General features: G+C 41.0%; 1 protein-coding gene across 1 annotated transcript in view; it reads right to left on the bottom strand.

Moving 5' to 3' along the window:
- Positions 1-487: 487 nt before the first annotated feature.
- The window catches only part of LOC126514905 (alpha-2-macroglobulin-like), a 42987-nt gene continuing 29800 nt past the window's right edge, over positions 488-13674 (bottom strand). Inside the window, exons 23-36 of the mRNA XM_050164134.1 lie at positions 13329-13412; positions 12377-12553; positions 11995-12082; positions 11043-11199; positions 10694-10768; positions 9614-9794; positions 7664-7887; positions 4970-5188; positions 4686-4813; positions 3796-3886; positions 2916-2984; positions 1365-1467; positions 893-934; positions 488-592 (exon numbers count right to left, since the gene is read on the bottom strand). Coding sequence (XP_050020091.1) covers positions 576-592; positions 893-934; positions 1365-1467; positions 2916-2984; positions 3796-3886; positions 4686-4813; positions 4970-5188; positions 7664-7887; positions 9614-9794; positions 10694-10768; positions 11043-11199; positions 11995-12082; positions 12377-12553; positions 13329-13412 — 1655 coding nt within the window. The 3' untranslated portion in view covers positions 488-575. The remainder of the gene's footprint in view (positions 593-892; positions 935-1364; positions 1468-2915; positions 2985-3795; positions 3887-4685; positions 4814-4969; positions 5189-7663; positions 7888-9613; positions 9795-10693; positions 10769-11042; positions 11200-11994; positions 12083-12376; positions 12554-13328; positions 13413-13674) is intronic.

Consider the following 13674-nt stretch of genomic DNA (forward strand, 5'->3'; position numbering starts at 1 on the left):
CCTTCTGAGATACTCGCATCTGCACGGATCACAGCTTTAGTCTTAGAAGTCATCCACTGCGGAATCTGAGCATCAAAGTTAATGGCTGGGTCACTCTCACTACCCTTTGGCAGAATTTATCCTTTCATGGAACACATAAATCCCAAGCAGTGAGGCTATTTTCCAATAAAACATATCCAATTTTGTATTTCCGATCAAGTGAATCTTTTATTAGCTCATAAAAATATACTCTTTGGCTCTTTCTTAAGGCATTCCCACAACCAAACATGGTTTACTTTCTCCTAGCTTTGATCTGATACTTTTTGTGCCATTTCCACCCCATAAAGCCTATTCAAACCAACACCACTGTATCACTGTTTGGTATTTCGAATTCCTTCCATTCTTGTTTTTCATCAGTTTTTATTGCGTATTAGATCTGGAAGCATGGAAATTTCAAAAATGATGACTGAAAGAATGGTGACTAATAGATATGAAAAATGTTTTATTTATCAAATATCTAGAAATACAAAACCATTGCTTTTCTTATGAAGTCCTAAGAACAGGGCTCCAGTACAACATTTTTTATTCATGGATCCTCAGGCATTTTCATTACCTGTCGCAGTAAAAAGAAAAGAAAATTAAGATGGGCCCCTGCCTGTAAGTACAAACAGCATAGTGTCCAAGACAGTGCAATGAATACAGTAGAAAATGAGATCCATTGTAGATAATTCCCCAACAGGCAATGCTGCAAACTAGCTGAGGGTTGAAGAGGCATCAGGCCTCTCCAACACACATGTTTTTCTATAATAATATTTGATATAAGCAAAATAATTCCTAAGAAGAATGTTTACATAGAACTTTTTGGAGAATGAAATTTGGGAGACAATCCTGTAAAGGAGTGTGATCTAGTTACCTTTGATGCAAGGAGCACTGTACTGAGCGACTGCAAACTCATCTGAGAGAAAGGGAAAACAGAAACAAACACCATTATGTGACCTCATGACGAGTGTCTGCGATTGCATCACAAGTGCCCGGGTCATTCCCCTGATGCCCTGCTCGCTGCCTGGAGCATCCTTCCGGGGATAGTGAGCCACAGTTTTCTTTTACTCCAGATTCTTGACAGGCCATTGTTGTTCATCCTTAAATCTCGTATTGCCCTACAATTGGTTTATCTGACAGAAAGGTAACTGTGCAGCTATTTTGCTTTGCTGGTTGATACACTTAAAATGTGTTTTCTCCCATAGAAGTAAAGAGATGAAAAGTCAAGTATCCAGCCTGATGGGGACAGCACTAAGTGATGAGATGCCAGTGCTAACGGGTCACCCAACGCCTTCCTAAGTTCTGTGATCGGGGGTTGGATGTCTGCTCGGGCCGCTCACACTCACCTTTCTCATAGTAATCGTAGACTTTCACTATGGCAGGCTTCAGGTCTTTTATTAGAATAGCTTGCTGAACGGTGAACGATAAGTTTATGTTCTGATTTGACACCTGGAAATCAAAAAGATATCAATGACTTTCCTGGAAGCTTTCTTCTCCCTTTGACTAGACAGATAAGTGTTAATTGGGGTTTGGGGTGGGGGTGGTGGCTTTATCTGCTAACAGCATGGTGTATGGTGTAGAAAGCCCTCAGAGTAAATGAGAAAAATTACTTCTAATAAATTCAACATAACTTCATCACTACACAGGCCTCAGTCCAGTGACTCTCAGCCTTTTTAATGTTGTAACTCTTTAATACAGTTCTTCAGGTTATAGTGACCCCAAAACATACAATTATTCCATTGTTACTTCATTACTGTAATTTTGCTACTGTTATAAGCCATAATGTAAATATCTGATATGCAGGATATCTGATATGTGACCCCCAAAGGGGTTGTGACCCACAGGTTGAGAACCCCTGCATTAATCAATGCCAGTGCATGGCTCTGTTTGTGGTGTGTGTGCACACATGTGAGTGCACATGTGTGTACTCCTTTTCTGTTGACTACCTGTTACATCATCTTTTAAATTTCAGAGGTTTAGTGAAGTTTTGTCTTTCCATCCTATAAAAATGCAGATAGAGACCCAAAGAAGGGTGAGCCACTGCTGCTTTGTCAACTGAAATTCCTGTCAATCCAGACCTGCATAGCTGTACTGTCACACCTGTCTTTTCAATTATTAGTCCGTGGGTGGACTGGTGTGTTGATGGAGAGAGGGTCCCTTTGTCCTGGCCACCCAGCTAGCTTACACCCCAAATAGCTACACAGAAATTGTATTCATTTAAATACTGCCTGGCCCATTAGTTCTAACCTCCTATTGGCTAACTCTCACATCTTGATTTAACCCATTTCTATTAATCTGTGTTCACCACAAGGTTGTGGCTTACAGGAAAAGATTTAGCATGTCTGACCTGGCATCTCCATGGCAGCTCTCTCTGACCCTGCTTTCTTTCTCCCAGAATTTAGTTGTGTCTTCTCCGCCTACCTAAGTTCTGCCCTATCCAGGCCAAGGCAGTTTCTTTATTCAACCAATGAAAGCAACACCTAGACAGAAGGACCTCCTACACCACTGGTGTTTTACTATTGTGTGGTCCAAGTGCCAGCTGAGATTGATGGTATCTTCTCCTCTACTTTGTTGATGAAGATGATGATGACTGATTGATCACAATAACCACTTCCTTGCATTATTCAGCATCTCCACGCTCACCGGCTGACATACTGAAAACTGTTATGGAGAATGTCTTACAGGTGCCTGGAAGTATGCATACCCCAGTAGTCTAGTGTGGCATTTCTACTCATAATCTCAGGTAAAATATGTCCAAGGAGAGGGCAGTCACTGTAATGCTAGAAGTCACATGTCTCTAGCATTGAGGCAATGACTCTAAAATACAAATGCTCACTTTCCAGAGAGTTCCTTCAGGGTTTTTTTTCTATGTGTTTTGCATTAGTCAGGGCACTCACCTTATCCAAGTAAATCAAGACGTGGTTATTACTGACTTCTGTCCGGCTCACATTCACGGAACTCTCAACCTAAAGAATTAGAGGTGCCACAAATGTTAATAAATAGATGTGAGCCCTGGAGACTCCAGGGAAAATGAAATTGTTTAATCATCAAAATACCCTGAGGATAGAAGTTCTTCAAAGGTCCCGTATAAACAAAAAAGTAAAAGTAAAAATGAAAGGTAACTTGGACGAAGGGCATGCTATTAGTATGGCATATGGTGCACTTGTAGAGCTGATGTATCTGAAGAAAGGAGAGTTACTCATTTTTCAAGGTTCAAGTAATATTCATAAAGGAGATTTTTTTCCCTTGTTTTTTTCCTTCTAGCCTCAAACAATCTCATTTTCACTAAACTTCTGTGACACAGAAGTTTATGATTAGTCATTTTCTTATTATTTCACCAGCTGATCTTCTTAGGCTTTGTCCCCTTAAGATGCTAAGATCTATGCAATTAGACAACTGTTGAAAAGGACAATAGATCTTGTGAGCCCCATAACTGCTTATCTACCACATATAAACACACATATGCAAGGATAACAAAGAAAAAGAAGCCGTGAATTTGAGAGAGAGTAAAGGAAATGTGGGGAGGTTGGAAGAAAGAAAGGGAAAGGAAAAAGACGTAACTATATTTGAATTAAAATAAAAAAATAAAGAGGGGAAAAAGATAACATGAATGCAAGTTTCCCTGGTAGCCATGATGTCTAAACACACACAACATGCACAAACACACTTCATTTGGAGAAGGCATAATTCTTTAAGACTTAATATAATAGTATTTTAGTAAATATTATCTCGGTCTGCAGATGCAAAATAGCTATCTTGGGCTTATCGTGAACATACCATCTCCGCTGTTGGTTTCAAGGGGACGAAGCCAGACACCATCTTCACATCAACAATTGCCATGTTGGAGTCAGAACGGCAGCCAGTGTAGCTGAAGATCCAGGGAAGGAAGACTTAGGATTTCCTGTATTATTTAATATTCTTTTTCTATGTCTATATGTTGACTATTCCATGGTTCTACAAAGTATACGTAAGATTTTCCAAGGACCCTAAAAAGCCTGCTGTGTGTTAGAATTTGTTTAGAACTTAGTAAATTCATAGAGACCAGGTCTGGAATCGGATTTCAAATTTGTGAACTCACTTGCCCTGTGTTTTAAGGAAGTTTGGCAAGGTGACATGCCCTCGAGGCCCCAATCTACACTGGGATTTTGTTATTCACACTTTACTTCCACAGTTCCCTAAGTAGAGCAGTCAGTCAACTCACAAGGGTCCTGTGGATAGTTTTTATAAGTCCTGTGGCCACTTGACTATTGCTGTGGATATGTTTGCTGTTTTCCAAACATTATACTATATGACTGGATTTACTTATTGACAGTGGAATTACAATGGAAGAGTCACTACTTCCTTTTATTTAAATCTTCTAAGAATTTTTTTCGTGAAGACCAAGATTACTATAAAACTTCATCATATAGAAGGAATTCAAGTAATAGACAAGGGTGATATTGTTTGTTTATTATCAGAAGTAATTCTTTGAGGGAATTAACTTTGGAAGGTAGCGGACAGGCAACATAAGGTCCATTACTGAGAAACTCAGTTTTACAAACTTAAAAGAATATCTTATTTTTAAAACAGGTCCAAATATTTACTATCCAACAGTTCTTCTAAGTGAGACGTTCCACTGAGAAGATGGGCTGTTCCCCTTGACCTTGAATTATGAAAACGAGTCTTACCTGACGTTAAGTATGATCTGGAAGCTGGTGTAAACTTTGCAATCATAACTCGTCCGAGGTAGAGTCTGCACTCGTAAAGCAAACGGGGACTTCTTCTCTCCCGGGAGGACATTGTATTTCAAGGATATCTACGGAACATTTAAAAAAGGAATCGGTTTTTGTCCTTTTCTTGAAATTCCCCTCAGCTGCCTTGACTCTTTCTCTGACTTGGTCATTTGCTTGCTGGGTTATGATTTTACAGGGAGAACAATTCCAGGGACCCTTCTCTTCAGCCCAAGTCTCACCTGGAGGTACACACATCCTTCTCCTTTCATCGTTGCGGTGTAATCCCCAGGCACGATCGGCAACTTGACCGTCTGCAGTAATAATTGGTTGTCATTGTTCACTTGGAATTTTGTAGAAAATAAATTTGAAGAAAAGATGGTCACTTGTGCATTTTTCTTAGCTCTTGTGAAAGTAGCTGCTCCATATTTGGACAAAGCTTGGAGAGCTACCACTGTGTCCTGAAAGAGGAATGGCACCACTCACTCAAGGATTGTTATGGTTGCTCCATAGTCTGAAGCTTACTCCCCATAACGGTGCTATTGGAGGGGGACCAAAGCAAGTAGGAGGCTGTTCTGGTTTGAATGAAAATGTCCCACAGAGGCTCCCATATTTGAATATGTGTCTGTTCCCCTGTTGGTGACACTGTTTGGGGGGAATTTTACCGTTGGTGTGGCATTGTTGAAGGAAAGAATGCCACTGGGGTGGATTTTGAGAGTTAAAAGTCTTGCATTGTTACCACATTGTTCCCTGGTCCATGCTTGACATTAAGAGTGAGCTCTCAGTGTCAGGTTCCTGCCACCATGTCTGCCCCTTGCTGCAAGACTTCCTTGCCATGACAGATTCTTATTCCTCTGGGACCATAAGCCAAATAAACCCTTCCTTCTCTCAGTCTCCTTGATAATAGTGCTATATCATAGCAACAGGATCATAATTAATACAGAGGACCTTAATGCACTGGCCGCATTGCTCCTGGGAGGGATTATGTTCTGGTGGGAATCCAAGGGAGTTCTTGCTAGTTCGTTGCTATAAAAAGAACAACTCTGACCTACACCGATCCCTGGCTTCCTGTTTTAAAACAGAGTATCATCTTCCCACATATGTTACCTCAACTGCAATTCTCTACAAGATGAGGAAGCCAGCAGGCAGGTGATGTAGGTGGGTCTTCTATCTATCTGTTGCTTTCATTGGTTAATTAATAAAGACAACTGCTTGGCCTGATAGGGCAGAACTTAGATAGGCAGAGTAGACAGAACAGAATACTGGGAGGAAGAAGGCAGTGAGACAGACGCTATAGCTCTCCTCTCCAAGATGGATGCAGGTTAAGATCCTTCCTGATAAGCCACCACCTCGTGGTGCTACACAGATTAATAAATATGGGTTAAAGCAAGATGAGAGGCTGAAACTAATGGGCCAGGCAGTATTTAAAAGAATACAGTTTGTGTGTTGTTATTTCCGGTATAAAGCTAGCTGTGTGGGGAGCCAGGCAGGAACACAGTCCGCTGATCCTTCTACAGGCAGGCAGCCTGTGCCAGAGCCTTATTTCATGTGTTTGCATGTCCTCTGGGCTTTTAGTATCAAAACCTGGAAGCTAAATCAGCCTCCTTCCTTTGCGGGATTACTCTCCGATATTTTGTTATGGAATGAAAGAAGCGCTAATATAGATAGGAAAACTCTGATTTCCCAAAGTTCTGTTAGCAGTCACAGGGTTTTAGGTTTCCTAGTTTTGTATCCTCTTCATTTATTTAAGCTTTAAAGACTAATCACAACTCCCGGGTGGATAATGGGTTAATAACATCACAACATGCCCTGGGTTGTGTGCCCTACAGTAAACTGATCTCTCTCTGTCTCCCTATATAAACGTGTGTGGTATGGGGTGTAGAAAACATATGTAAATGGGAATGGAATGCTTTATTAGCATCACCTAATTACTTACAGAGGCCCTTTGTACCATTATGAGCCTATTGCCCTGTGAACCAGTCAGAGTGTTGTCTGGTTCCCTTTCCAAATTAAACTTCTCCTGTGCTGACGAGGAGCCAAAGTCTTTTATACCTGCTCAGAGTCAGGCCTCAGTTTCTCCACAGGAAGCAGGGAGCTTAGTAACACCCCCCCTGCTGTGGTGCTCTTCTCATTCGACTCTCCCTTTTTGTCAGAATACCACCTGTGTTCACTTCCTCCTGGCCATGCTTATATTCTCAATGCCATTGACTCTGAGCTGGGAGGGTACATTTAAACGATACATTTCTAAGAAATCAGTGAAAATGATTTTTAATCAAATAATTTTTTTCATTCTTGTGGAAAAAATAATCTTATTTTTAATGGAATAGAAAAGGGCAAGATTATATTTCTCCACATCCTCTTTTCTCTGAGAGAAGATGTATGCTAACATCTACTTTCTCTGAAAATGAAGCTTCTTGCTGGGCGTGTGCTGATGAATTGTTAGATGCAGGAATCCATAGTTTTTGCTTGAGAGACTGGGTGAGTAAAGACAGTCCATTATGTTCCTAGTACACATATTTTTGTGTACCAAGAGGTGTCTGGGGAACATCAAAACTGTCTAGTTTAAACATAGACCTACCAATGGACACATCTGTAAGGAGAGAATGTTGAGTTAGGGTTCCCATTAACAGTTCAAAAGAGAGCCTCTGCCTGCAAGAAGAATGACAGGTAATTTTCCCTTCCTTCTTCTGGTGCCCTAGGACTGTTGTAGGCTCATGGATTTGTTATTGAAACCAGGAGACTATGGGAATACAGGGACGGGGTGGGGTGCCGTTGGCTAAGAACACTTTTCTAGCTGTCTTTGAATTTCTCCCCACTATTTTTGTCTATTATAATCCTTCAGGTCACTGACACTCTTTTGTTCTCGTGTGTGTTATCTAGTTAGCAAGTCTTTCACCATTTAAACGTGAAGTAAAAGGTTCTGACCAATATCTGACCTGAGTGGAGGAGAAGCCACCGTGCGAATTCTGCTGCTTTGTGAGCCACTTGACAATGAGCGTTGCAGCAGTCAGGTCCTCTTGGGTGGGAGCAGGCTGGGCTGTGAGATAGGCCAGGAGCACGTAGGCACTCATCTCTACCTCAGCAGAGGGAGCCTGAGCTTGGTACCAAATACCCTCTGGCACCATGGGTTTCTGAGGACTGGCCCAGTGGATGGAGATGTCTGGAGGTGAGAAAAAGATATCCATCAATGACTAAATATTTATATCATTGTTTGAAAGTAACCAGGGCAGAGCTAAAGTGAGATGTAATCTTTCAAACCTTAGAGAATTATGTTCCCTTTGGTATAAATGTGAACTGGACGTTTCCGTCCCATCAAGGCAGGGGCTGTTGGTAGAGTCACAGGACCCTTAACTACTTGTGACTTAAAACAGCCACTGTGGTTGTGCCCTGGGAGAAAGTTTTCTCACAGGCAGTGGGCAGTCTGTTTATGATGTGATCTTGAGCTTAACTAGACTGTAGTGGATACCTAATAAAACCTTTCCCGAGAAGTCTCCTGTGAATGTCACAGAGCATATGAAATAACAGAAGCTTATGCTCATTAGATTGCAAGAACTCTTTTCGTCTTTAAAATACCCAAAGCGGACATGCCTGTCTAAGGGATGGAACTGGTAAGGATTGCTGTGGAAAGTGAGCTTATGCTGGCGAGCAACTTGGCAACATTCAGCAAAGCAAAAAGTGTCAGGTCTATAGTGAGTCATTACGGTTCTAGAAGGATAGCTTGGAGAAGCTGGCGTGTGCACCCGTGTAGCCACTGTGGTTGTTCAACAAGGGGTCTGACATAGCAGCACACATCTGTCTCTCCAGGACTTGGGAGACAGAGGCAGGAGGATTGTGAGTTTGAGGCTAACTTAGGCTACCTAGCAAGATTTTGTCTCAATAATAAGTAGGAGTGACAATTAACAAGCTAAAGCCACAGGTGTTGATAAGGAGGTTTATTTGCATAATCTTAAACTTAAAAATTAAACAGAAAAGAAGCTGAAGGAATATCAACATATATGCTACTGCATATATGAAAAGATGAAAACTATAAAATTAATGTATTACTTATGGACAAATGCAACAAATACACCTGTATGTACTGTAATAATGAACTCAAGATAATGTTAACCTCTGAAGATGGAAATGAAACATGGAATTTTTTTTGTGTGCATTGGGAATACTTTATTTCTTATTCTGGGAATGAGTTACCCAGTATTTTCTAACTGTTCTTTATGCTCTTTGCATTATCTGAAGCATTTCTCAACATATTAAGAACATTTCATAACACTACCAAAGAGGACATGGTTAATGTTATTGAGCATGTGTATTGTATTTTCTTTTTCGTTAACTTCTCACATAAACTGTGATGTATGTAAACTATCGCATGAAACCAGAAAGATTGGTCAACGTGACTGAATTCTGTAATGAGACAAAATGCCAGAACTTTCTCATGAGGTCACCAAGGAAGGGTCAGATGTGGATTGGGGACTGCAGTTTTAGTAATAAGTGATGGCAGCTGGTATTTCTGTGACATTTACCATGTGCCACCCAGTCCACTAAGTGTTTACATTTATTATTCACTTAATGCAACAACCTGCAGGGCAAACCTTATCCCTGTTTACAGAAGAAGCTCACCCAGCTTCACACAAATAGTTTCTTTGGAGTGAGTCTCCAAGGCTGAGCTTCAAGCTGTTCTTATTCTTTGATGCTTCTTATTTTCTGATGTGTGATTTCATTTTTAAAGTCATAGATTTTTTAAAAATTATATGGAATATGTAGGTAACTAGATGATAGACAGCAGGGAGCGGAGAGGACAGAGGTCACAAGATGCAGGGTAGGGACAATCTACCGTGCATTTTTTGGTGCCCGGAATGTTGGCAGGAGAAAGATCTCAGACCTGCTCTCACCTTCTTTCACAGATTCCCCACTAAGTGATTTCAGAATCTCTGTCCTCATGGCCTGGTTCCCAGCAAGGGCAAATGCATAGGCCAGCAGCGCCTTAGTGTAGACATTGCTGCCGTGGGCTCCTTCCTTTGCTGACTTCCAGGCTGTGTCCAGGCAAAAGAGGGCATTGCGAACAACAGTATCCTGAGAAAAGCAGGCAGAAAGGAAACAGCTATGTGAACAAAGGTGATGGCCTTCCCAGGGAAGCACACAAAGTAGAACACGGCACTAGAGATAAAGACGTGTTTCCAGTTTATTCTTATACATAGAAGGAATCGCACCTAACCCAGGCTCAGGGTATCACACAAGAGGAGACAGAAAAGATGTCAGGGTAGGGAGGAGTGCTGTGAGATGCTCGCTACTGAATACGGCATAGCCACCAGACTATGAGCTTCCAGTAGCTAGGGCTACCGACACAAGACCTACACATGATCAAGCCAGACAAAATTCTGGCATAGATGGGGTAGGTGCTCTCCAGATTACACCCCCTACTGAGGCATTCTTGGTACTTAGTAGTTTCTGGAGGGAGAGAGGATCATGCATTTTCAAGAGCCCAATCCCTGGTCAAAGTCCCATGCTTCGGGGATGGCCACACACTCATGAACACAGGAGTAGCACCAACTGGACTTAGTGGGTTGTATTTTTCAAAAAAGACATGAAGTAGGGAAGGGAGGGGTTGATGAAGAAATGGAGGGGACTTGGAGGGAGGAAATACAGGGGGGGTATGATTGCATGTTACTGCATACATACATAAATTTCTCAAAAGGAAAAAAAAGTAATCCATTATCAATCATTAGTCTGGTATCAATCATATCTTTAGGATTCTTTGGGAAGTGGAGATGGTCATGGGAGAGAAACAGCACAGAAGCCTCCCTGAGAAAACGTAAACCTTTCTTCTTTGATTGAGCAAGAGGATCTGTGGAATATTTGTACTGCAAAGAAGGGAAGCTAACTTTGGTGATAAAAGCTCAAGTCTCAGACAATGGGCCAGGGTTTTGCTGCATCCAGAGCCACTTTTTCACAGGGAATGAAGTGGTACCCACAGTGACAGGGAGCGACATCTCCAGGAGAGCAATGGTGATGTAGGCAGACAAGGTAACTTCATCATCTACTCCTCCCTGTGAATGGGCAAGAGAAAGATCAGAGTAGTTCTAAGAATTCTATTAATTAGTTATTCTTCTGATGCTGTGTTGTGGAACGTATCACTTTTTAATACCCATCCCCCAGTCATTATGTCACATTAAATATGAACTCTATCCTCTCTTTCTTGGTAATGTCTAGGTCTTATTGTTCTTTGATGGATCTCTTGGTAATTTCTACCATATATTGTCTTCTCTCTGTCCTCACAGATCTTATAAGGAATAAATCAAAACTAGCTCTGGAATGACTCACCTTTATTGCATTGTTGAACAGGGACCCGGAGCTCCTGAAACAGCCATTGTCCTTCTGCTGATGGGAGAGCCAGAGGAGGGCTTGTGCCGTATGTGTTTCATGGATGAAGATATATTTTCGAGCGTGAACAAAACTCTTCAGCACAAAGGCTGTGAGCCTGGGTGAGGGGGAAGTGATTGTACATTTGCCATTATCATGACGTTAGAACCACTTCCCATCAGCATGCTTCATGAATTACCCCCTTACACGGAAGAAGTTTCCAATCGTGTGTGCGCTGGAGATGCCCTCTCCTTTAGTCTCATGGAAAAGACTTTAGGCCTAGAAATTGCCTTAGCCGTAAAGAATCTGTAGGTTTCTAGCCCCAATTGTTTTTCTTAGCTCTTTGAGGAAGGCCCTTTTAAAAGTCAAAAAGGTTTATATGGTCTGAAGAGAAAACAGCATGTCCTAGACCCTTCTCTTGAAAGGTGTCTTCCTAGAGATGGCAGAATCCTCTCATGCCCTGCCCTCCTATGTAGTAACATTAAGTCTGTTTTTCCTTAGGAATGTAAAAATAAGATTTTGCACCATTCTTAATTCTTTTCTCCCAATGAATTCGTCCTCTCTCATGGTAAGAGAATTCATCCTTTCTCATGACCTGAGAAAGATGATAGAAGCTGAAGCTGATATGGCTTATCTAGAAGTCAAGTGATATGCTCACGATATCTCTTTCTGGGTTAGGGGAGATGGTTTAGAAGAGACTATGTTGGTATAACATGGCCAGGATGGCTTTTAGGAACATATTTAGCATGCATGTTCTTGGATATCATATTAAACTCGCTAATACTGGTGCCTTTGTGTAGCATAGTTCACTCTAGATCTAACAACATATGACTTGACAGAGTCGCTGCTATTATAGCTGGAGTACATATAAAGTGATGGTTCAAAATAAGACCTCCGGAAACTGGCTTCTTACCAGGTACTGGCACCGTTAGTGCCAGATTTCTCTCCAAAGGTGCTGTAGGAGCCGTCCTGGTGCTTGTAGTTTAACTGTCTTTGGTACCCTGCAATAGTGAAACAGTATGGCAGGTTGAATGCCCATGGAAGCCAGAAAGATGATGAAAATGTTTGCCATCTCTTCTGACTTTTCTTAATTTTTTTTTGTCCGTATATAGTATGTTCAGAGTTTGGAATGCTTTATTGGAGTTTAGAAAGTAGATAGTTCCTTTGAAATAAATCACACTAATGTTTTCTATTATGGTAGCCATGACAGTGGGATAATATGTGATCGTAAAGATAATTAACTCAATCCAACTGACGCTATGCTGCCGACTTTCAGTCCCTCATCTAGTACTCACCCATATTGAGATAATCAATGGCCTTGTCCTTGACCTTCTGGGTCAGCTGCTGGGTTTCATTGAGATAATCCAGGACATAGATATTAGGAGCAAACAGAACCATATTCTGTTCTCCACAGCCATAGGGCATCCTAAGGAGATCCTGTGTGTTTTGCATGGCAGAACCCAATATATCTCCTAGAGAATGGCAGCGATGGGAAATAATAAAATTTAAGATTAGATCTGAAATACTGAAAAGAAATGAGTAATTAGCCACGTTAAAAAATGAGTAATTTTGCAAAGGGTGCAATTCAGGGACAGAAGAATTACTAGAAACAATAAACAATTCAAAGAGGAGAAGACATTGAGAGTTACATTTTCATGTATGTATGTATGCATGCATGTATGTATGTATTTAAGACAAAGCATTGCTGTGAAACCCAGGCTGGCCACAAACTCTCTATCTCTCTGCTCTGAGCTCTCAAGTGTTGGCATTGTAGGTGTGTCTTACCACATTGTTCTTGTTGTTTTTGTTTGTTTCGAAAAAGCATTTATAGAAAGTAACACTGTATAGGCTGAGAAGTTGTTTTAATATATTTATGAGTGTGTGTGAAACAACAATTTTTTAAGGAGTAATAATTTAGAAGAGAGTGCAAGGGGGTACCTGAGAGGGGTTGGAAGGGACAAAGGAAAAAAATGGTGTAAATATATTTTAATTTAAAAGGTCAAAAATTATAAAGTACAACCATTTTGCTGGGTAAATACAAATAACTCTGTTTCTATCTTTCTATCTATCTATCATCTATCTATCTCTTCTATCTATCTATCTATCTATCTATCTATCTATCTATCTATCTATCTATCTATCTATCATCTATCTATCTATCTCTACATATCATCTATCTATGTAAATATTAATGAAAAAGAAATTCAGCAGAATCTAACGTACAGATTCCCTAAGGAGTGAACTCACCCAAAACAGTGACAGAGGCTCGGGCAGAGTCCTTGACTACATCTGGTGGCAATTTCAGGGTTATCCGTTCAGACACCTCAGCACCTAGGGCAAGAAGCACATCATCACCAGAAAAGGCCATTCCACACTTCGTCTTTCAGTGACGTTGATGGCTGGGAAACTAGAATTGTGCCTTACACATAAGCTACTTCGGAAAAGTTGTTCCTTTTTAAAAATGAAACAAGTTTTTGTTCTGATATTAGGGGTTTCTGAAATTTGGAGATTGTCATAATTCATCCCAAACCATCTGTTCTCCCCCGATGTGAAGTAGCATTTCCAAAGAAGGCGCCTGGTCATTGAGGCTGAA

Source organism: Alexandromys fortis, unplaced genomic scaffold, assembly GCF_014885135.2.
Source record: "Alexandromys fortis isolate MF-2015 unplaced genomic scaffold, M_Fortis_MF-2015_v1.1 scaffold_150, whole genome shotgun sequence".
In the NCBI taxonomy this organism is placed as follows: Eukaryota; Metazoa; Chordata; class Mammalia; order Rodentia; family Cricetidae; genus Alexandromys; species Alexandromys fortis.